At 40.5% G+C, this 21,908-nt stretch overlaps 1 protein-coding gene across 2 annotated transcripts; it reads right to left on the reverse strand.

Moving 5' to 3' along the window:
* Nucleotides 1-11,472: 11,472 nt before the first annotated feature.
* On the reverse strand, nucleotides 11,473-20,746 carry LOC127317690 (chaperone protein dnaJ 1, mitochondrial). 2 transcript variants are annotated; one of them, XM_051348289.2, is made up of 19 exons: nucleotides 20,422-20,746; nucleotides 20,285-20,324; nucleotides 18,941-19,033; nucleotides 18,726-18,817; nucleotides 18,128-18,211; nucleotides 18,001-18,039; nucleotides 17,621-17,791; nucleotides 17,491-17,532; nucleotides 17,330-17,417; nucleotides 16,468-16,532; nucleotides 16,318-16,380; nucleotides 16,172-16,244; nucleotides 15,847-15,938; nucleotides 13,939-14,010; nucleotides 13,423-13,479; nucleotides 13,048-13,096; nucleotides 12,910-12,973; nucleotides 12,320-12,409; nucleotides 11,473-12,069 (listed from the first exon to the last, which is right to left on the reverse strand). In XM_051348289.2, the coding sequence occupies exons 1-19, from the start codon at nucleotides 20,479-20,481 to the stop codon at nucleotides 12,042-12,044; spliced, it is 1,362 nt and encodes a 453-aa protein (XP_051204249.1). In that variant the 5' UTR covers nucleotides 20,482-20,746; the 3' UTR covers nucleotides 11,473-12,041. The 2 variants fall into 2 exon arrangements, with proteins under 2 accessions (XP_051204249.1, XP_051204248.1); XM_051348288.2 differs by having other exon boundaries at nucleotides 11,473-12,032; nucleotides 20,422-20,743.
* Nucleotides 20,747-21,908: the final 1,162 nt, after the last annotated feature.

Genomic DNA, 21,908 nt, shown 5'->3' on the forward strand with positions numbered 1-21,908 from the left:
TACCCCTTTGTGACACTTGGTAAAAACAATGCATTGTGATGATCCGGTAGTCCAAGCTAATTAGGACAAGGTGCGGGCACTATTAGTACACTATGCATGAGGCTTGTAACTTATAAGATATAATTTACATGATGCATATGCTTTATTACTACCGTTGACAAAATTGTTTCATGTTTTCAAAATCAAAGCTCTAGCACAAATATAGCAATCGATGCTTTTCCTCTATGGAGGACCATTCTTTTACTTTCAATGTTGAGTCAGTTCACCTATTTCTCTCCACCTCAAGAAGCAAACACTTGTGTGAACTGTGCATTGATTCCTACATACTTGCTTATTGCACTTATTATATTACTCTATGTTGACAATATCCATGAGATATACATGTTACAAGTTGAAAGCAACCGCTGAAACTTAATCTTCTTTTGTGTTGCTTCAATACCTTTACTTTGAATTATTGCTTTATGAGTTAACTCTTATGCAAGACTTATTGATGCTTGTCCTGAAGTGCTATTCATGAAAAGTCTTTGCTTTATGATTCACTTGTTTACTCATGTCATATATATTGTTTTGATCGCTGCATTCACTACATATGCTTTACAAATAGTATGATCAAGATTATGATGGCATGTCACTCCAGAAATTATCTGTGTTATCGTTTTACCTGCTCGGGACGAGCAGAACTAAGCTTGGGGATGCTGATACGTCTCCGACGTATCGATAATTTCTTATGTTCCATGCCACATTATTGATGTTATCTACATGTTTTATGCACACTTTATGTCATATTCGTGCATTTTCTGGAACTAACCTATTAACAAGATGCCGAAGTGTCAGTTGTTGTTTTCTGCTGTTTTTGGTTTCAGAAATCCTAGTAAGGAAATATTCTCGGAATTGGACGAAATCAAAGCCCAGGGGCCTATTTTTCCACGAAGCTTCCAGAAGTCCGAAGGAGAGACGAAGAGGGGCCACGGAGGGGCCACACCCTAGGGCGGCGCCCCCCCCCCCCCTTGGCCGCGCGGCCCTATGGTGTGGGGCCCCCGTGCCGCCTCTTGACCTGCCCTTCCGCCTACAAATAGCCTCCGTGACGAAACCCCCAGTACCGAGAGCCACGATACGGAAAACCTTCCAGAGACGCCGCCAACGCCGATCCCATCTCGGGATCCAGGAGATCGCCTCCGGCACCCTGCCGGAGAGGGGAATCATCTCCCGGAGGACTCTACGCCGCCATGGTCGCCTCCGGTGTGATGTGTGAGTAGTCTACCCCTGGACTATGGGTCCATAGCAGTAGCTAGATGGTTGTCGTCTCCCCATTGTGCTATCATTGTCGGATCTTGTGAGCTGCCTAACATGATCAAGATCATCTATCTGTAATTCTATATGTTGCGTTTGTTGGGATCCGATGAATAGAGAATACTTGTTATGTTGATTATCAAAGTTATATCTACGTGTTGTTTATGATCTTGCATGCTTTCCGTTACTAGTAGATGCTCTGGCCAAGTAGATGCTTGTAACTCCAAGAGGGAGTACTTATGCTCGATAGTGGGTTCATGCCTCGCATTGACACACAGGACGTGTGACAGAAAGTTCTAAGGTTGTATTGTGCTGTTGCCACTAGGGATAAAACATTGATGCTATGTCTAAGGATGTAGTTGTTGATTACATTACGCACCATACTTAATGCAATTGTCTGTTGCTTTGCAACTTAATACTGGAGGGGGTTCGGATGATAACCTGAAGGTGGACTTTTTAGGCATAGATGCAGTTGGATGGCGGTCTATGTACTTTGTCGTAATGCCCAATTAAATCTCACTATAATCATCATGATATGTATGTGCATTGTCATGCTCTCTTTATTTGTCAATTGCCCAACTGTAATTTGTTCACCCAACATGTTGTTTGTCTTATGGGAGAGACACCTCTAGTGAACTGTGGACCCCGGTCCAATTCTCTTTACTGAAATACAATCTCTTGCCAATACTTGTTCTACTGTTTTCTGCAAACAATCATCTTCCACACAATACGGTTAACTCTTTGTTACAGCAAGCCGGTGAGATTGACAACCTCACTGTTTCGTTGGGGCAAAGTACTTTGGTTGTGTTGTGCAGGTTCCACATTGGCGCCGGAATCACTGGTGTTGCGCCGCACTACATCTCGCCGCCATCAACCTTCAACGTGCTTCTTGACTCCTACTGGTCCGATTAAACCTTGGTTTCTTACTGAGGGAAACTTGCCGCTGTGCGCATCACACCTTCCTCTTGGGGTTCCCAACGGACGTGCCAACCACACGCATCAGTGGCCCGCGCGGCCCAACCTCCTGGTGGCCCCCTGGCTCTCCTCCGACTCCTCTTCGGTGTTCTGGATGCTTCCAGGAAAAATAGGATGTTTGGCGTTGATTTCGTCCAATTCCGAGAATATTGCCCGAACAGCCTTTCTGGAACCAAAAATAGCAGAAAACAGGAACTGGCACTGTGGCATCTTGTTAATAGGTTAGTTCCGGAAAACGCATAAAAACATTATAAAGTGCAAGCAAAACATGTAAGTATTGTCATAAAACAAGCATGGAACATCAGAAATTATGGATACGTTGGAGACGTATCACTGCCTAACATGATCAAGATCATCTATCTGTAATGCTATATGTTGTGTTTGTTGGGATCCGATGAATAAGTGAATGCTATGTTATGTTGATTATCAATATCATCTATGTGTTGTTTAAGATCTTGCATGCTCTCCGTTGCTAGTAGAGGCTCTGGCCAAGTTGATACTTGTAACTCCAAGAGGGAGTATTTATGCTCGATAGTGGGTTCATGTCTCCATTAAATCTGGGGGGGGGGGGGTGACAGAAACCTCTAAGGTTGTGGATGTGCTGTTGCCACTAGGGATAAAACATCAATGCTATGTCTAACGATGTATTCGTTGATTACATTACGCACCATACTTAATGCAATTGTCTGTTGTTTGCAACTTAATACTGGAAGGGGTTCGGATGATAACCTGAAGGTGGACTTTTTAGGCATAGATGCATGCTGGATAGCGGTCTATGTACTTTGTCGTAATGCCCAATTAAATCTCACAATACTCATCATAACATGTATGTGCATGGTCATGCCCTCTTTATTTGTCAATTGCTCAACTGTAATTTGTTCACCCAACATGCTTATTCTTATGGGATAGACGCCTCTAGTGAACTGTGGACCCCAGTCCATTCTTAACATCGAATACAATCAACTGCAATACTCGTTCTATTGTTTTCTGCAAACAATCATCATCCATACTATACATCTAATCCTTTGTTACAGCAAGCCGGTGAGATTGACAACCTCACTGTTACGTTGGGACAAAGTACTTTGGTTGTGTCGTGCAGGTTCCACGTTGGCGCCGGAATCCCTGGTGTTGCGCCGCACTACACTCCGCCGCCATCAACCTTCAACGTGCTTCTTGACTCCTACTGGTTCGATAAACCTTGGTTTCTTACTGAGGGAAACTTGCTGATGTACGCATCACACCTTCCACTTGGGGTTCCCAACGGGCGTGTGCTTTACGCGTCAACAAGCTAAATTTCTGGCGCCGTTGCCGGGGAGATCAAGACACGCTGCAAGGGGAGTCTCCACCTCCAATCTCTTTACTTTGTTTTTGTCTTGCTTTATTTTATTTAGTACTTTGTTTGCTGCATTATATCAAAATAAAAAAAATTAGTTGCTAGCTTTACTTTATTTACTATCTTGTTTGCATTCTCCATATTAAAAACACAAAAAAAAATTAGTTACTTGCATTTACTCTATCTAGTTTGTTTTATTTACTGTTGCTAAAATAGGTACTCCTGAAAATACTAAGTTGTGTGACTTCACAACCACAAATAATAATGATTTCTTATGCACACCTATTGCTCCACCTGCTACTACAGCAGAATTCTTTGAAATTAAATCTGCTTTACTAAATCTTGTTATGCGAGAGCAATTTTCTGGTGTTAGTTCTGATGATGCTGCTGCCCATCTCAATAATTTTGTTGAACTATGTGAAATGCAAAAGTATAAGGATGTAGATGGTGACATTATAAAATTAAAATTGTTTCCTTTCTCATTAAGAGGAAGAGCTAAAGATTGGTTGCTATCTCTGCCTAAGAATAGTATTGATTCATGGACTAAATGCAAGGATGCTTTTATTGGTAGATATTATCCTCCTGCTAAAATTATATCTTTGAGAAGTAGCATAATGAATTTTAAACAATTGGATACTGAGCATGTTGCCCAAGCATGGGAAAAAATGAAATCTTTGGTTAAAAATTGCCCAACCCATGGACTGACAACTTGGATGATCATCCAAACCTTTTATGCAGGACTGAATTTTTCTTCGCGGAACCTATTGGATTCAACTGCTGGAGGTACCTTTATGTCCATCACTCTAGGCGACGCAACACAGCTTCTTGATAATATGATGATTAATTACTCTGAATGGCACACGGAAATAGCTCCACAAGGTAAGAAGGTAAATTCTGTTGAAGAAACCTCTTCCTTGAGTGATAAGATTGATGCTATTATGTCTATGCTTGTGAATGGTAGGACAAATATTGATCCTAATAATGTTCCGTTAGCTTCATTGGTTGCCCAAGAAGAACATGTTGATGTAAACTACATTAAAAATAATAATTTCAACAACAATGCTTACCGGAACAATTCTAGTAACAACTATAGGCCATATCCTTATAATAATGGCAACGGCCATGGTAAATCTTATGGGAATTCTTACAACAATAATAGGAATACACCCCCTGGACTTGAAGCCATGCTTAAAGAATTTATTAGTACACAAACTGCTTTTAACAAATCTGTTGAAGAAAAGATTGGGAAAATTGATATACTTGCTTCTAAAGTCGATAGTCTTGCTGCTGATGTTGATCTTTTGAAATCAAAAGTTATGCCTAATGAAAATATTGATATTAAGTCATTTGCTACAGCAAACGCCATCCAAGTTAGAATTAATGAGAATATAAGATTGATGGCCGAATTGCGTGCTAGGTGGGAAAGAGAAGAAAATGCTAAAGAAGATAATATAGCTAAAGTTTGGACTATTACCACCACTAGCAATGCTAATGCTCCACATGTTGCTGCACCTCCTACTATTAATGGTAAAATAATTGGTGTTGGCAATGTTTCCACTTCTAATGCAAAGCGTGAAAAACTGCCTGAAACTGCTAAAACTGCTGAAACTGCCTGTGATAAAACTGCTGAAATTTTTTCCAACATTGGGGACAATGATCCCATTGCTTTAGATTATAATGGTTTAGACTTTGATGATTGTCACATCTCTGAAGTTATAAAGTTCTTACAAAAACTTGCTAAGAGTCCTAATGCTAGTGTTATAAATTTGGCTTTCACAAAACATATTACAAATGCTCTCATAAAAGCTAGAGAAGAGAAATTAAATCACGAAGCTTCTATTCCTAGGAAGTTAGAGGATGGTTGGGAGCCCATCATTAAGATGAAGGTCAATGACTTTGATTGTAATGCTTTATGTGATCTTGGTGCAAGTATTTCCGTTATGCCTAGAAAGATCTATAATATGCTTGACTTGCCACCATTGAAAAATTGTTATTTGGATGTTAATCTTGCTGATAATTCTACAAAGAAACCTTTGGGAAGAGTTGATAATGTTCGCATTACCGTTAACAATAACCTTGTCCCCGTTGATTTTGTTGTCTTGGATATTGAATGCAATGCATCTTGTCCCATTATATTGGGAAGACCTTTTCTTCGAACTGTTGGTGCTATTATTGATATGAAGGAAGGTAATATTAAATATCAATTTCCTCTCAAGAAAGGTATGGAACACTTCCCTAGAAAGAGAATGAAGTTACCTTTTGATTCTATCATTAGAACAAATTATGATGTTGATGCTTCGTCTCTTGATAATACTTGATACACGCTTTCTGCGCCTAGCTGAAAGGCGTTAAAGAAAAGCGCTTATGGGAGACAACCCATGATTTTACTTCTGCACTTTTGTTTTACATTTGAGTCTTGGAAGTTGTTACTACTGTAGCAACCTCTCCTTATCTTAGTTTTGTTGCATTGTTGTGCCAAGTAAAGTCTTTGATAGTAAGGTTCATACTAGATTTGGATTACTGCGCAGAAACAGATTTCTTGCTGTCACGAATCTGGGCCTAATTCTCTGTAGGTAACTCAGAAAATTATGCCAATTTACGTGAGTGATCCTCAGATATATACGCAACTTTAATTCAATTTGAGCATTTTCATTTGAGCAAGTCTGGTGCCTCTTAGAAATTCGTCTTTACGGACTGTTCTGTTTTGACAGATTCTGCCTTTTATTTCGCATTGCCAGTTTTGCTATGCTTGATGGATTTTTCTATTCCATTAACTTTCAGTAGCTTTGTGCAATGTCCAGAAGTGTTAAGAATGATTATGTCACCTCTGAACATGTGAATTTTGATTGTGCACTAACCCTCTAATGAGTTGTTTTGAGTTTGATGTGGAGGAAGTTTTCAAGGATCAAGAGAGGGAGATGATACAATATGATCAAGGAGAGTGAAAGCTCTAAGCTTGGGGATGCCCCGGTGGTTCACCCCTGCATATTTCAAGAAGATTCAAGCGTCTAAGCTTGGGGATGCCCAAGGCATCCCCTTCTTCATCGACAACATTATCAGGTTCCTCTAGTGAAACTATATTTTTATTTCATCACATCTTATGTACTTTGCTTGGAGCGTCTGTTTGTTTTTGTTTTTGTTTTGTTTCAATAAAATGGATCCTAGCATTCATTGTGTGGGAGAGAGACATGCTCCGCTGTTGCATATGGACAAATATGTCCTTAGGTTTTACTCATAGTGTTCATGGCGAAGGTTGAATCTTCTTCGTTAAATTGTTATATGGTTGGAAACGGGAAATGCTACATGTAGTAATTGGTAGAATGTCTTGAATAATTTGATACTTGGCAATTGTTGTGCTCATGTTTAAGCTCTTGCATCATATACTTTGCACCTATTAATGAAGAAATACATAGAGCTCGCTAAAATTTGGTTTGCATAATTGGTCTCTCTAAGGTCTAGATAATTTCTAGTAAGGGTCGAACAACAAGGAAGACGGTATAGAGTCTTATAATGCTTACAATATGTCTTTTGTGTGAGTTTTGCTGTACCGGTTCATACTTGTGTTTGTTTCAAATAACCTTGCTAGCCTAAGCCTTGTATCGAGAGGGAATACTTCTCATGCATCCAAAATCCTTGATCCACCCACTATGCCACTTGTGTCCACCATACCTACCTACTACATGGTATTTCTCCGCCATTCCAAAGTAAATTGCTTGAGTGCTACCTTTAAATTTCTATCCTCTATCTTTGCAATATATAGCTCATGGGACAAATAGCCTAAAAACTATTGTGGTATTGAATATGTACTTATGCATTTTATTTCTTATAAGTTGCTTGTTGAGCGATAACCATGTTCCTGGGGACGCCATCAACTACTCTTTGTTGAATATCATGTGAGTTGCTATGCATGTCCGTCTTGTCTGAAGTAAGGGCGATTTACCATGAGTTGAATGATTTGAGCATGCATATTGTTAGAGAAGAATATTGGGCCGCTAACTAAAGCCATGATCCATGGTGGAAGTTTCAGTTTTGGACAAATATCCTCAATCTCATATGAGAAAATTAATTGTTGTTGAATGCTTATGCTTTAAAGAGGAGTCCATTATCTGTTGTCTATGTTGTCCCGGTATGGATGTCTAAGTTGAGAATAATCAAAAGCGAGAAATCCAATGCGAGCTTTCTCCTTAGACCTTTGTACAGGCGGCATAGAGGTACCCCTTTGTGACACTTGGTTAAAACATATGTATTGCTGTGATAATCCAGGTAATCCGAGCTAATTAGGACAAGGTGCGGGCACTATTAGTATACTATGCATGAGGCTTGCAACTTGTAGGGTATAATTTACATGATGCATATGCTTTATTACTACCATTGACAAAATTGTTTCTTGTTTTCAAAACCTAAGCTCTAGCACAAATATAGCAATTGATGCTTCCCTCTGCGAAGGGCTTTTCTTCTACTTTTATGTTGAGTCAGTTCACCTATTTCTCTCCATCTCAAGAAGCAAACACTTGTGTGAACTGTGCATTGATTCCTACATACTTGCATATTGCACTTATTATATTACTTTATGTTGACAATATCCATGAGATATACATGTTATAAGTTGAAAGCAACCGCTGAAACTTAATCTTCCTTTGTGTTGCTTCAATGCCTTTATTATGAATTTATTGCTTTATGAGTTAACTCTTATGCAAGACTTATTGATGCTTGTCTTGAAAGTACTATTCATGAAAAATCTTTGCTATATGATTCAATTGTTTACTCATTGCATTAACATTGCTTTGATCGCTGCATTCATTACATGTGCTTACAATAGTATGATCAAGATTATGATGGCATGTCACTTCAGAAATTATCTTTGTTATCGTTTACCTACTCGAGACGAGCAGGAACTAAGCTTGGGGATGCTGATACGTCTCCAACGTATCGATAATTTCTTATGTTCCATGCCACTTTATTGATGATACCTACATGTTTTATGCATACTTTATGTCATATTTATGCATTTTCCGGCACTAACCTATTAACGAGATGCCGAAGAGCCAGTTGTTGTTTTCTGCTGTTTTTGGTTTCAAAAATCCCAGTAAGGAAATATTCTCGGAATTGGACGAAATCAACGCCCAGGGTCTTATTTTTCCACGAAGCTTCCAGAAGTCCGAAAGGGAAACGAAGTGGGGCGACGAGGCGGCGATACGCCAGGGCCGCGCGGACAGGCCTGGGGCCTCGCCGCCCTGTTGTGTGGGCCCCTCGTGGCGCCCCCTGACCTACCCTTCCGCCTACATATAGTCTTCGTCGCGAATACCCCAGTACCGAGAGCCACGATACGGAAAACCTTCCAGAGACGCCGCCGCCGCCAATCCCATCTCGGGGGATTCAGGAGATCGCCTCCGGCACCCTGCCGGAGAGGGGAATCATCTCCCGGAGGACTCTTCACCGCCATGGTCGCCTCCGGAGTGATGAGTGAGTAGTTCACCCCTGGACTATGGGTCCATAGCAGTAGCTAGATGGTCGTCTTCTCCTAATTGTGCTATCATTGTTGGATCTTGTGAGCTGCCTAACATGATCAAGATCATCTATCTGTAATGTTATATGTTGTGTTTGTTGGGATCCGATGAATAAGTGAATGCTATGTTATGTTGATTATCAATATCATCTATGTGTTGTTTAAGATCTTGCATGCTCTCCGTTGCTAGTAGAGGCTCTGGCCAAGTTGATACTTGTAACTCCAAGAGGGAGTATTTATGCTCGATAGTGGGTTCATGTCTCCATTAAATCTGGGGGAGTGACAGAAACCTCTAAGGTTGTGGATGTGCTGTTGCCACTAGGGATAAAACATCAATGCTATGTCTAAGGATGTATTCGTTGATTACATTACGCATCATACTTAATGCAATTGTCTGTTGTTTGCAACTTAATACTGGAAGGGGTTCGGATGATAACCTGAAGGTGGACTTTTTAGGCATAGATGCATGCTGGATAGCGGTCTATGTACTTTGTCGTAATGCCCAATTAAATCTCACAATACTCATCATAACATGTATGTGCATGGTCATGCCCTCTTTATTTGTCAATTACCCAACTGTAATTTGTTCACCCAACATGCTTATTCTTATGGGAGAGACGCCTCTAGTGAACTGTGGACCCCGGTCCATTCTTAACATCGAATACAATCAACTGCAATACTCGTTCTACTGTTTTCTGCAAACAATCATCATCCATACTATACATCTAATCCTTTGTTACAGCAAGCCGGTGAGATTGACAACCTCACTGTTACGTTGGGACAAAGTACTTTGGTTGTGTTGTGCAGGTTCCACGTTGGCGCCGGAATCTCTGGTGTTGCGCCGCACTACACTCCGCCGCCATCAACCTTCAACGTGCTTCTTGACTCCTACTGGTTCGATAAACCTTGGTTTCTTACTGACGAAAACTTGCTGCTGTACGCATCACACCTTCCACTTGGGGTTCCCAACGGGCGTGTGCTTTACGCGTCAACAACTGCCAATGAAGATCCTTGACGATCCGAAGATCCCCACAGCCAGACAAAATTCTCGAAGACCACACCACACCCACAAGCTTCTCAACGTCGCCATCGAGATGGGGTTGAAGCCGGAGAAACATTATTGCATGAGGCGCCGCCACCACCACCTGAGCGCTGCCCCTACAAACAAAAACCCTAAAAACGGGGAACGAAGCACCCAAAATTGGGAAACGGGGCCCTCCCAGCGATGAGAGCCACGATCCGCTGCACCCTCCATGGCCCGAAGGCCACAGAGGCTGCCAGATCGAAGGTGGCCGTTGACGGGAGGCAGAGGAACCCTAATCGCTCCTCACGAGGAAAGGGGTACGTCACAGTGTCAACCTTATTTCATGTCCTTTGTTAGTTGGCGTACAAGGCTGTTTCCTTTGTTGTTGGCTGAAGTGGCATATGAACCCTGTGATGTGATGTTGACCAAATTGTTATATTGCAGTGCCGTTCAATGCTTATTATTGCAAATTTGTATAAATACATGCATTGAAAAATTGTTCAAAATACACTGAAATGTTGCACAAACATTTTCTGAATAATATCGAAGTTTTGTGTTGATAACAACTATCACACAGTTCAGTCATGACTGAAGGAACGAATTTTCAGTCTACACTGGAAGACCGAATTTTCGGTCTAAACGTTGTCAAAGCGGTCACGAAGTCAATGATCTAGGATGTGTTCGGTTCTACAATGATGTAGAATGAAATGAAATGGTTCTGTTCAAGAAATGAAATGGTTTCATCCACGCATTTGGTTTAGACAAAAAGGGGGAACAAAATGGTATCATTTTTTGTTTGGTTGGAGGAATTGAAGAGCGGAACGAGGTTAAACTAATATTTATCTCAAAATCGTAATTAATAATGATAAATAGCTTTTTAAATCTCAAAATTGTAATTAACAGCGTCCAGTGGCCTTTTAAATCTCATAATCGTAATTAACAACCTTTTTTCTTTGGTTGGGGAATTGAAGAACATAACGGAATGAGGTTTAACTTTAATCTTTTATCTTAAAAACGTAATTAATAGTAGCAAATGGCCTTTTAATCTTAAATCGCAGTTAACAACGGCTAATTATTTTTAGCTGGATTAGTGGAGTGCCTCCTAATTAACAACGGCTAATACACCACATTCCATCGATTCAGTGAAATGGATGCATTCATTTCCTTTTCGAAAAATCACTCTGTTCCATTTTATTCCACAACCGAACACAAGAATTAGCTCTTCGAACATAATGTTTCCAATCTATTTCACTTGGTTCTAGAACCGAACACAGAGCCAAGGCGAACTAGGAACTTCAACTTGGATTTTCACAGAAATGCGACAACTATATTAGCTATTTCCCGGAAGAAAAAAAAGATGTCATTCAAATCCTTCCAAAATACAGTATTTCTAATAAATTATGATACTAATTTACTCAGAAAAACTGATCGTGTGCATAAAAAATGGAAAAGATCACTATTGGCTCCATGTAGCCATTCTCACGTGTACTGGTAGGGAATGATCCACGAGTAATCTAACACATTACTGAAACGTCAAAAACAAACTCCGGATAACTTTTGTGGTTTGACTAGAACTCATAAATTATCCCCCCAACACACAAAAAGAGCTCACAAATTATTTTGCATGACTTTCTCTATTCCGTAAGAACCAGCAACCTTCTTCTCGTGGCCCCAAAATTGCGAATTCTCGTGGCCAAAAAGAATCTTGGCCAGATATTAACGCCCTGTTCAGTTTCTGATGTGACGGCACAGCTTTTACTGTTTGATATCACGGCACAACCTTAGATAATATGCAGCTTTGAAGACCCCTTGCTCAGTGCCTCAGCATCAGAAAAATCAATATGACGAAGCCAAGCCCGAGCATGAAAGTTTGGCTCTTCATACTTTCAACAATTAGCTCCAACCTGTAAGTATTAACCAGTAGATAGCTGCTCGTAAATCCTGTTTGAAATTTCATATTTATTACTACCATATGATGCAAGCTATAAAACAGAACAGATGTCAACGAAGAATGTTGTGGGACAGATGAAAACTTTGCTTGCGCACCAGGCCTATCAGGCTACAGCGATCAAAATAAGGTAAAGTCAACACATCGATCTATATTAATAAAGCATGCAGTTTTCATTTTTATGTCCTTTATTCCCCATGATGGCCAGATATGGTAAAAATAAATGGTGAGGCAGTTGATTACCAGTTTCCCGCTGCAAAAGAACTTTGTTCTTTTATGGCTTCCTCTACTGCAAATTCTTCCAACAGTGCACGCTGATGTTCGTTAACCTTCCTGCAGATTAAAGTATGTAATTGTCAAATTGAAGACGAATGCAAGTCATGACTTATGGTTTAGCACAAAATTACTCCACAGAAAAACCAAAGGTTTAGCGCAATCCCTTTGAATGCCGCTTGGCACGGGACGCCGAAGCCACTCTCTAAAGGACTAGCCTCCGTCGCCCTTCTCACCAGCTGGATGCTATGGAAACAACGCAACGAGTGCACGGGGCCCCTTATCGCATGGCTAGACTCGCTATAATACCCCCCTGGCCTACGGCCTTTGCACCCCAATATGCCTCGTTTTAGTGCAAGTTTTCTGAATGTATAAGCAAAGCCATTCTCGTGGAATGCCAGTTGAAACTTGAAAGGGAAACAATGATAACCATTTTAACATCATGTATAAATACATGGTCAAAGGAAGAAGAATAGCACCGTAAGCGTAATGCATACACCAAGTTAAGAAATTTAGAGTGCAGCAACAAAAAGGGATTGAGGAAAATATAAGCAACTTACGAGGGAAAATGTATTCTGAATCGGACATGTTGGTCCCCGAAATATCCTGACAGGTTTGGCAATCCTGCTTACACTAATGTCCTTAGTTTTCGATCAGAAGCAAACTCTGGCCTGAATTTATCTATTTGCATAACATACCTTTCCCCCTTAAAACTACAACTTGCCCTGGCTGAACTCCTTTGGGTATCTGAAAATTTAGAGCAAATGTCAACTAAGAGAAACAATAATCAGAGGGAGAACAGATATTCTGTAGAATTTGGCAGCCTCTCGCTCAACAAATAGATGGCCGCATGCTTCTCAAAAGAAAGAACCAGACATACCAGGCCCAGGCATTCTAACTAGAAAAAGAATCCACTCTAGTGAGCATTGAAAGCATTGAAAGTTCAAACAGGGAGGGGATAACCGACTGTTAAGCTCTTATAAAATACAAGATACTATATAATGACAGAAGTTAGACGTGCTTTTGATATTTTCACAGTAGCAATAACGTGTCCTTTTCCACCAAGTATTTACCTTAATTTCTGTTTTACCATCTAAAGTGGGCACTTCAACTTTTCCACCGAGCATTGCCTACATAACGAAGGTAAATGGTGAGTAAAATCCCAACACTAAAGCACAAATAAAGAACAGAAATTCAAATGTCCGCACACACCAACAAATGCAAATCGATGTAAGAGTACCAGATCTGAAATCAGTAAAACAGTTCTTGATTTTTTTTTAAGGTTACTACTCTTTCGTACAGGCTCCACATCCACAGGTAAGTACTATTGGTGGAACCAAGAGGTCCGGAAAAAATCAAGAACTGTTTTACTGATTATACTAAAAGTTTCCTTGATAAGAAAAACCGATTATATGAACCAATCTTGGCATAAGCTATAAGATACAGAAATGGAAATGAAGCTACACAATTTAGTACTCCTAGAACAGTTCTTGAGAAATAGGACATTTCTTCAAAAGATTGCCCCACAAGGGAGCAAAATAGTAAGACTGCAATATGTAAAAAAGTTACTGGAAAAAAATTGCCACTACCTGTGTGAAGCTTATCTTTTTGTCCACATGGACATCAGCACCATCTCGAACAAACACTGGATCACTTGCTACCTACGATATACATGGTTCATGGAAGAATTAAAAGTATGATTGCTTGAGATAAGAGAGCTAATAGTGCAGAAGAGTTCATGACAGTAGAGGCCAGTTAGCACCACAGTTGTACAAATAATTTTAACTCATCATGTACACCGAAACAAACTACTAGTTAGATTTCATAAGTAAAACAGTGCACTGCATATGGTCTCAAACCTCAACCCTGCACACGCATAGTGGTTACTAGCAAGGACAAAACCACACCTTATAGAGACAGGCATATCAAGTCTAGTAACCATGGTTTTGAAGGCATCTTAGAGCGCGCGGGGGACGCAGCGGGGGGGGAGGGGGGGATGAGGAACCCACAATACAACAAAAAATCATTAAACTGGTCAAATGCTTTGACAAACCAAGATCAAACTGGTGCACGTTGTGGAGGTGCCTACTAAAGAGCTCTTAAGGAGATTAATCTGATCATTGACATTAAGTAAAGGTCAATGTGCTGCAGACTGCAGCACTAGGCACGTCTACCAATATTACCACTGAAGATATGGCTACCACACCATAAGAGCATCTCCAATAGCCTACCCATAATTTGGGTAAGCAGACTGGTTATGGATAAAGGAGAGAGGAGGTATATGTAACCAGATTGTTTTTGCTTTTCGAGCTTACCCAAAATTTGCACTAGAAAGAATTGTAAGTAGGACCCCACATGTCAGTGGGGTACCTTTTTTCCTCTCTTTTTTCTCTTACTCCTTCCTCCATCCCCAATTTCTTCCCTGGCCCTCCCAATTCATCCGCCGTCACACGCCCACCTGCCCGCCCCCAACGGTGCCCTTCCTACCTGCATAACGCCGCCCCAATTTTCTCGGCCTCAAGCAGCCGCGAAGATTGCGCCGTGGCTGAGCTCCGGCGAGGGGGTCGAGCTCGTGCAGGAGACCAAGCAATGGTGCAAAGGAGGTCGAGCTCAGGTGGGAGGTAACAAGCTCCAGCAGCAGGATGCGGGCGATTCGGGCAGGGACGGTGAATCGGGCCAGGGCCGCACTCTGGTGGCCAGGGTCACGATTCGGTGGCCGGAATCAGCGAGCAAATCGGCGGGGATGGCGGTGGCGTGGACGGCTGGGTTCCCACATCCCTATTTGCTGACAAGGCACATTACCCAAAAACTGGGTAGTCCTACCTATATATGGGTCATTGGAGCCAAAATATGGGTTCTTAATCTTACCCAAAAAATTGGGGTATGGGCCCACGGATGGGTAAGCCGTTGGAGCAGTTCTTTTGCCCCCATTACCGATAAAAGCAGTTTTTGGGTAAGCTGTTGGAGATGCTCTAATGAAATACCTAGTGAGATATGAACTGGTACCATTTGTGGGTCCCACAGGAGGCTGCAAATGTGGTCTGAGAGAAATACTGAAATTGCGAGAGTTAATACACCTACTGAGTACTGACATACTATTCATCTCAGCTAACACATATTTCTCATGTTACAAGCAGCTCAATGGGAAAATATTACGCCTTACTACCTTCAAACAAACAAAGTCACATAAATACAGTTCACAAACTTAATTAATCACATTCTTATACGATTTGTTCTAATACGCACAAATAGGTCAGAATATTAAATGTCATGAATGTTCTTCCTGAGAAAACATGTTTACTTCGAAAACCTTGATTTTTTGGCACTTTCAGTACTAATTAGTTATACTATCAGATAACTATTAACCAAGTTCTTGAAACATGTGAAGTTATGAACGAATGGACCTCAGTATTTACAGAACAAATAAGTTTTTTTTTTAGAGTAACAAATAAGTTGATATACAAAATAAAGGAAAGCATGCAGGACAGTATTCTCACTCGAAGCTTAATATAAAGACTTCCAGGTAAGGCCCCATGTCCACCACTATTTCCAGCCTCCCGTACATGAATTGTATCACCAGAATCAACTCCTATGAAAATAAATCTTTGGTTAAGTCAAGAGAAAAACAACATTCACAGTATGTGATAGCTCCGCGTTCAAAGAACATAACTTCAGAATAGTCTAAACTCTAAAATTGTAATATTTGGCAGAAGCAGAACACAATTGAAAGTAATTCGAAATTATGATCAGATGTAGGCATTTCTGGGAAAGAAGCTGACTGACAGAACACAATTGAATTACTGAAGCTTAGTTGCACAGCACCTGCTGGAATGGTCACATTTGCATATTTCATACCATCTATCACCCCTGAACCTTTGCATGTCAGGCAGTAATCCTGTGAAAATCATCATTCGTGAGATAGACTAAAAATAGACATACTTCACATGCTTATTCGCAGAGACCAATACCTTAATTACTTTCCCAAAGCCTCTGCAAGAAGTACAAATGGATGTGAATGGATACATACTAACCTGCACAAAGCACCGGTGCATAGTTTAGAAGGAATCTACGCCATCGATATTAGCAAGGAGGCTTTTAACATTAAAGCACATACTTACTTTTCCTACACCTTTACATGAAGGACAAACATAATTTCTTGCATTTGCCAAGTACCCTCTCCCATCTACATTGAAGTATATATGAGCTTTTGTATAAAAAAAAGAAGATGTGCATGGGATAAAGCAGGAGAAATAAGTCAAATAACCTTATACATAAGAGTAAGACTCCAACTTTAAATCAAGCATTTATTGGTGTTTTAATACTATCTGATTGTAACATTACATCATTAAGCAAGGCATCACCAACATTAACATTTCAAGTCCTACACATGTCCAACAAAAGGATCTTATTGGTCCCTGGCCTGGGGATCACACCAAACACAGTGTGTAAATATAGTTCGCCACGTTATTTTGTACTCTAGGAAATGGTTTGAAATGGGTTACTGCTGATTATTGAAGTATAGATACCACGGTAATATAGTGTTCAAACGGAGGACAGAAAACACATACAAACCTACCTATCCTACAGTTCATTGAATGTGTAGTCGATTCATATACCACTGTCAGCTGAACATGCTTTGGAAAGAGTAAGGGGTAACAAGCAGACCATAATATCGCTAATGATACTATCTGTTTTATGCCATATGAATATGACCTTCCATTAATAAACTAAAACCAACAGGAGAAGCGGTAGCTCGGTAATAGGTGCATATTCAACAGACTGAATACCAAGACAAAGTATCCAGAGATGGAAGTACATAAAACAAATAGGTTCGGGCAAATGTCAAAGTAGAATAGCAGAAACTTCACATTTATATCTGTTCCAGCGAAAATATTGCTACATAAATATCTACAAGATCGCTTCACACAACAGATATAATATAAACAAACATAGTAATAGGTAGCATAAGTGTGTACTCACCACATGAGTAGCAAAGATTTTTTGCACTGAAGGGAACTTTCTTCGTGCATCCTCTAGCAGCTTCAGCAAAAGATAGATCCAAGTCTACCTACTTAAGTCAAGAGTTAAACACTAAAGACATATAATTGAGACACGAAATAAGAATAATCCGAAGAACAAACCTCAATATCAGTGGCATGAGCATCTAAATCATGCTCGAAAACCTGAAAACGTAGAGAATTAGTGGTACTGAAATGTGAAAGGGTGAGTAGAAGTAATAGGAGTGAAGGGTATGGAGTGTAACAAAATTACCTCAGAGAATATTTTGTAAAATTGACTAGAGAAAGGACCATCATTTTGTCTGTAGAACTCTGCAAAAGGGTCATGGTTCTGTTTGTTGAATCCTGAAAATGGATCTTGATAGGATCCATCAAACTCCCCCCTATACCTTGTGGAACTTTCGTCTGAGCCTCTAGAAAATAGCTGCAGTGTTACAACATAACATAAACTTAACCAACACTATACAGGAAGTCACAAACTTCAAATTGCAAAAATACAGAGCTTGAGAAGTAACAATCCATAGGGCCACTTTTGGAAACTGGAATGTTGCATCTTCATGAATAAACCAAAAAACTACTACTCAAGAAACTAAATAAATGATGAAAAGAAGAAGAAAAAGAGCAGCTTATTACCAGATCATACTGCTGTCTCTTTGAAGGATCCCGTAAAGTCTAGAGCCCAACAGTACCGACATATGACAATGTTAATTAAGCATAATAATCAATATCAAAGCTAAACACATGGTGGTAACTTACTTGCCTCATATGCGTCTCTTACTTCCTGAAACGTCCTTTTTGCAGCAGCATTTCCCCTATTTGTGTCTGGATGGTGCTTCTTTGCAAGCTACCAAGATTAATTTGAGGCTTAGAAGCAGAAAAATGTAAATATTTCAAGTAAGTAGATACATCATGCGAGTGTCAGTGTTTGCAAGAACATTTTCCCTTCCAAAAGTGGATCAATATAGTTAACACAGATTACAAGATCAGTTGTCCGTCAACATAAACCTAAGTACAGAATTTAGTGTTCAGAAAATCTAATTCATCATCCTATCCAGATCCCAGATTGGTTCAAAATTGCTAAAAATATATTTACAACAACACAATCTATTTTCAACTGGCAGATAGATTGATTGTGTTATCAACAACACATACCCCACAAACATTCATAATGATACCTCACACAAATAGGTGAAAGAAAGTATTGCCCTTTTCCGAAGCTAATATATCACACATGTATTAATGATAGAAAGTGGACAAGATTGCCGCTTTACAAACGGATATTAACTTCGTAACATGGCCATGATAAACAAACAGTGAGCAAGCTTAGTCAGATTTCTGAGTAGGGATGAGATACTCACAGAATGAAAAGCTTTCTTTATGTCATCCTGTGAGGCATCTTTACGAACACCAAGAATTTTGTAGTAGTCCTTCTCCATCGAATAACATTGACCTTAAAAATGCACCCAAAAATGTTTTATTGGCAAATGTGGTTGCAACAAATTGATGACAATATCAAATTACCAACAGGATATTGTCATATCAAGGTTCATTCATGTAAGACCAGAATAGCAACCTGTAGAATGAAAAAACCTGCTCAATACAGATGATGTCAAGATGGATCGACCATAGCATCTATCAGCGATAGATGTGCCACTAGAGCTGCAAGCTGTGCACATTCTCCAGATAAAATAAATATTACAAGGAGTTAGATAATTATCAAGCTAAGAAATAAACAAGATATACAATGGTAGATATTTGAAATGATAAAAGTAACAAGTAAATGCATATGTTTCATTTAAATTTGCATCTAACCATCGCATATACCAGCAACTTTTCTTATTTTGTGGACGTTGAACAGATTGTTTGCTGTCATTACCAGACAAAAATTGCCTCCAACCATATGTTAAACATACTCATCCACATCAGCGTACAGGACAAATCAACATCAGCAACTTATCATACATAACTAAACAGCTAGTTCACACTTCACACTAACATAATTTTGCTCTTGTGTGGTAACTGGTAAGTCCACATCATCTGATCATCACTTTTATAGTTGGTCTTTGGTTGATCGTTGACATGTCCAGGTTTGCTCCAATTTCAAGGCCGTTTGATACACCTTTAGCATGTATGATACATAAAAGTATTGCTTTGACCATTGCCTCCTATTGGCAAGCATCAGCAAGCAATGAATCCAGCCAGGCAATTGCTCTCCTTATCAAACCACTCTCCTGCCTGCTACTTAGTAGCCAACCTATGTCTCCTCCCTCCCCCCATTTTCACAACAAAGCTATTCAACAAGATCTAGTTCACTGTTCACCAAACCTAACGAAGAAATATTCAACATCTGTTATGATTTTACCATGAATAATGAAAAATCACACCTCCAAATCAATACACTAATTCCATGATGTCAAATCCCGCAAATTCATTAGATTGTCTATTCGCACGCAAGTGGACAAGAAGGTGTTAAATATCAAACATTATACTTTTGATCAAGTCATCAAACAACCATGGCACTACGCAGAAATGAGAGTATATTTATGCCTGGACCACCCCAAGATCTAAAAAAAAAAAAAAACCTGTCCTTCCAGAATCTGGTCGGTTCTCCTCTTTGATTAAATGACTTCACCTTTCAAACTGCTCTTGGTAGGCATTAGCAGTTACCAATTGGATAGAAAATGTTCAGCGTGGACACCATGTGTGAAGAGTAAAATTAAAATCGTAGCGTGCCAGAAATGAGTAAATGTGGCCCGTAATAAGTGCAACTAACAGGTATATCCCACCAAACGAACGATTATTGGAAGTTTGGAACTCCAGCACATCAAATTATCAACCAGCGTTAACCCGGTAGCAGTCTCCCAAAGAAAAAAAAAACACGAAATCGATTACAGAACAAGGGGTGGAAGGAAATTACGTGCAGACGGCCGAATCCATATGTTCCTCCGCGCAGACACCTGAAGGAAGAACTCAAAGTTAAGTATAGAACTGAACTCCGCAAAACCTCGGACTAAAACAGGGGGGTGAAAAAAAGGTAGCACGAGCTCGCATTACCTCGCCGGAGCGGAGCGCGAGGGACCTCGACGCGAGCCGGACCCAGCCGAACCGGCCCATCGGGGGCGGCGCGCACTACGCGCGAGAAAATGAGGAGCGGTAGGAGAGGAGGGGATCGAGGGTTCGAGGGGGGAAGTGGAAGACCAGGCCTATGGGAGAGGAGGGGAAACTGGCACGGGGTCCCTGGGCGAGTAATCGCCGCCGGCTGCCGGCTCGACGGTAGGCTACGCCGCTACGGGAATGGTCGACCGCCGGGCCGCTGAGAGGGCGGCGTGGGAAGAGGAGGACGAGGGCGGCGGCGTGGTCGAACCGAGAGATTCCACCAGAGCTCTCCAGACAACGATGACAAGGCCCACGGCGAGGGCTCGGAGATCTGACGGTCACAAGGCCCAATCAATATGTGAGTTCAAATTCTGCGGCGAATAAGCTTTTAGCCCACTCAGTAAAATACAGTTCCTCACCTAGTAAAAAAAGTAAAATATACTCCTTGAAATACAAAATTTAGCTATAATTACCGCTTATATAATATGACAAAAATTAGTAGAGGAAACTACGAATTATGGGTGCGCATGAGAGCTAGTTACAAGAAATATATAGAACAGCTTCGGTTGATGGTCCCAGGTGCGGCCCCTTGCACACCATTGGCTCGGCAAAGATGAGCGGACAAATTACGAAAAAGCGGCAGAGGGAGTACACTCTCGACTGCAGTTGTGGAGCCGTTTTCTGTCTTGGAATGAAATGATTCCTGATGGTGTGTCTCTCGTGTGTATTCTGAAATGAATTGTGTCATTCCTGATGAGAACTTTTTCTCGTTGCTCGAGTTTACATGTGAAGTCAACCAAACCAGATCTACTTGCCTTCCTCTCGAAGCTATTTCAAGTCTTCATCAGGTAACATCTGCTGATAATGTGATAGATTTTGAAGGAGAGTAAAATTTCTTCTTTCGAAATCGTGTGTGTGGGGTGTGTGAGTGTGTGTGGGGGGTGGGGGGGCTCTTTGTTTAGTCGAGCCAACCAGAGCAAAAATCAATAACTCAACATCATAACTACTGGACCTATATCAACACTAGGACTCGGTGTATGGATGTGGAGCTACACACGAATTGTCTAAATCAAGCGTTCCAATTCAAAAACTTGAAATTAAAATGGAAAAAGGGAAAGATCTTGCCTAGGACTCTAGGCTCATCACGAACTGATGATGATGATGGGCTTTTGTGAATCGAGAAACTGACATACGTACAAGCCACTCAGAAAGTTGAGATAGAAATATCAAAGTGTGTCGCGCGGTAGTCACGTTCATATGCTCATGTTCTGGTTTTTAATGGTCATTTGTGCAACATCGACTCCAAATCATGCTTCCCTCAAATAAATGGCTAGAACAAAATCTCATTCTGAAAGTCGCATCACATATCCAACGATCACGAGCCTGTTAAGATTTGTGATGTCCATTTTACACAAAACAACCTGCACTAGTTCACTTTCCTTATA

This window comes from Lolium perenne, unplaced genomic scaffold (assembly GCF_019359855.2).
Source record: "Lolium perenne isolate Kyuss_39 unplaced genomic scaffold, Kyuss_2.0 unplaced12, whole genome shotgun sequence".
Classification (NCBI taxonomy): domain Eukaryota; kingdom Viridiplantae; phylum Streptophyta; class Magnoliopsida; order Poales; family Poaceae; genus Lolium; species Lolium perenne.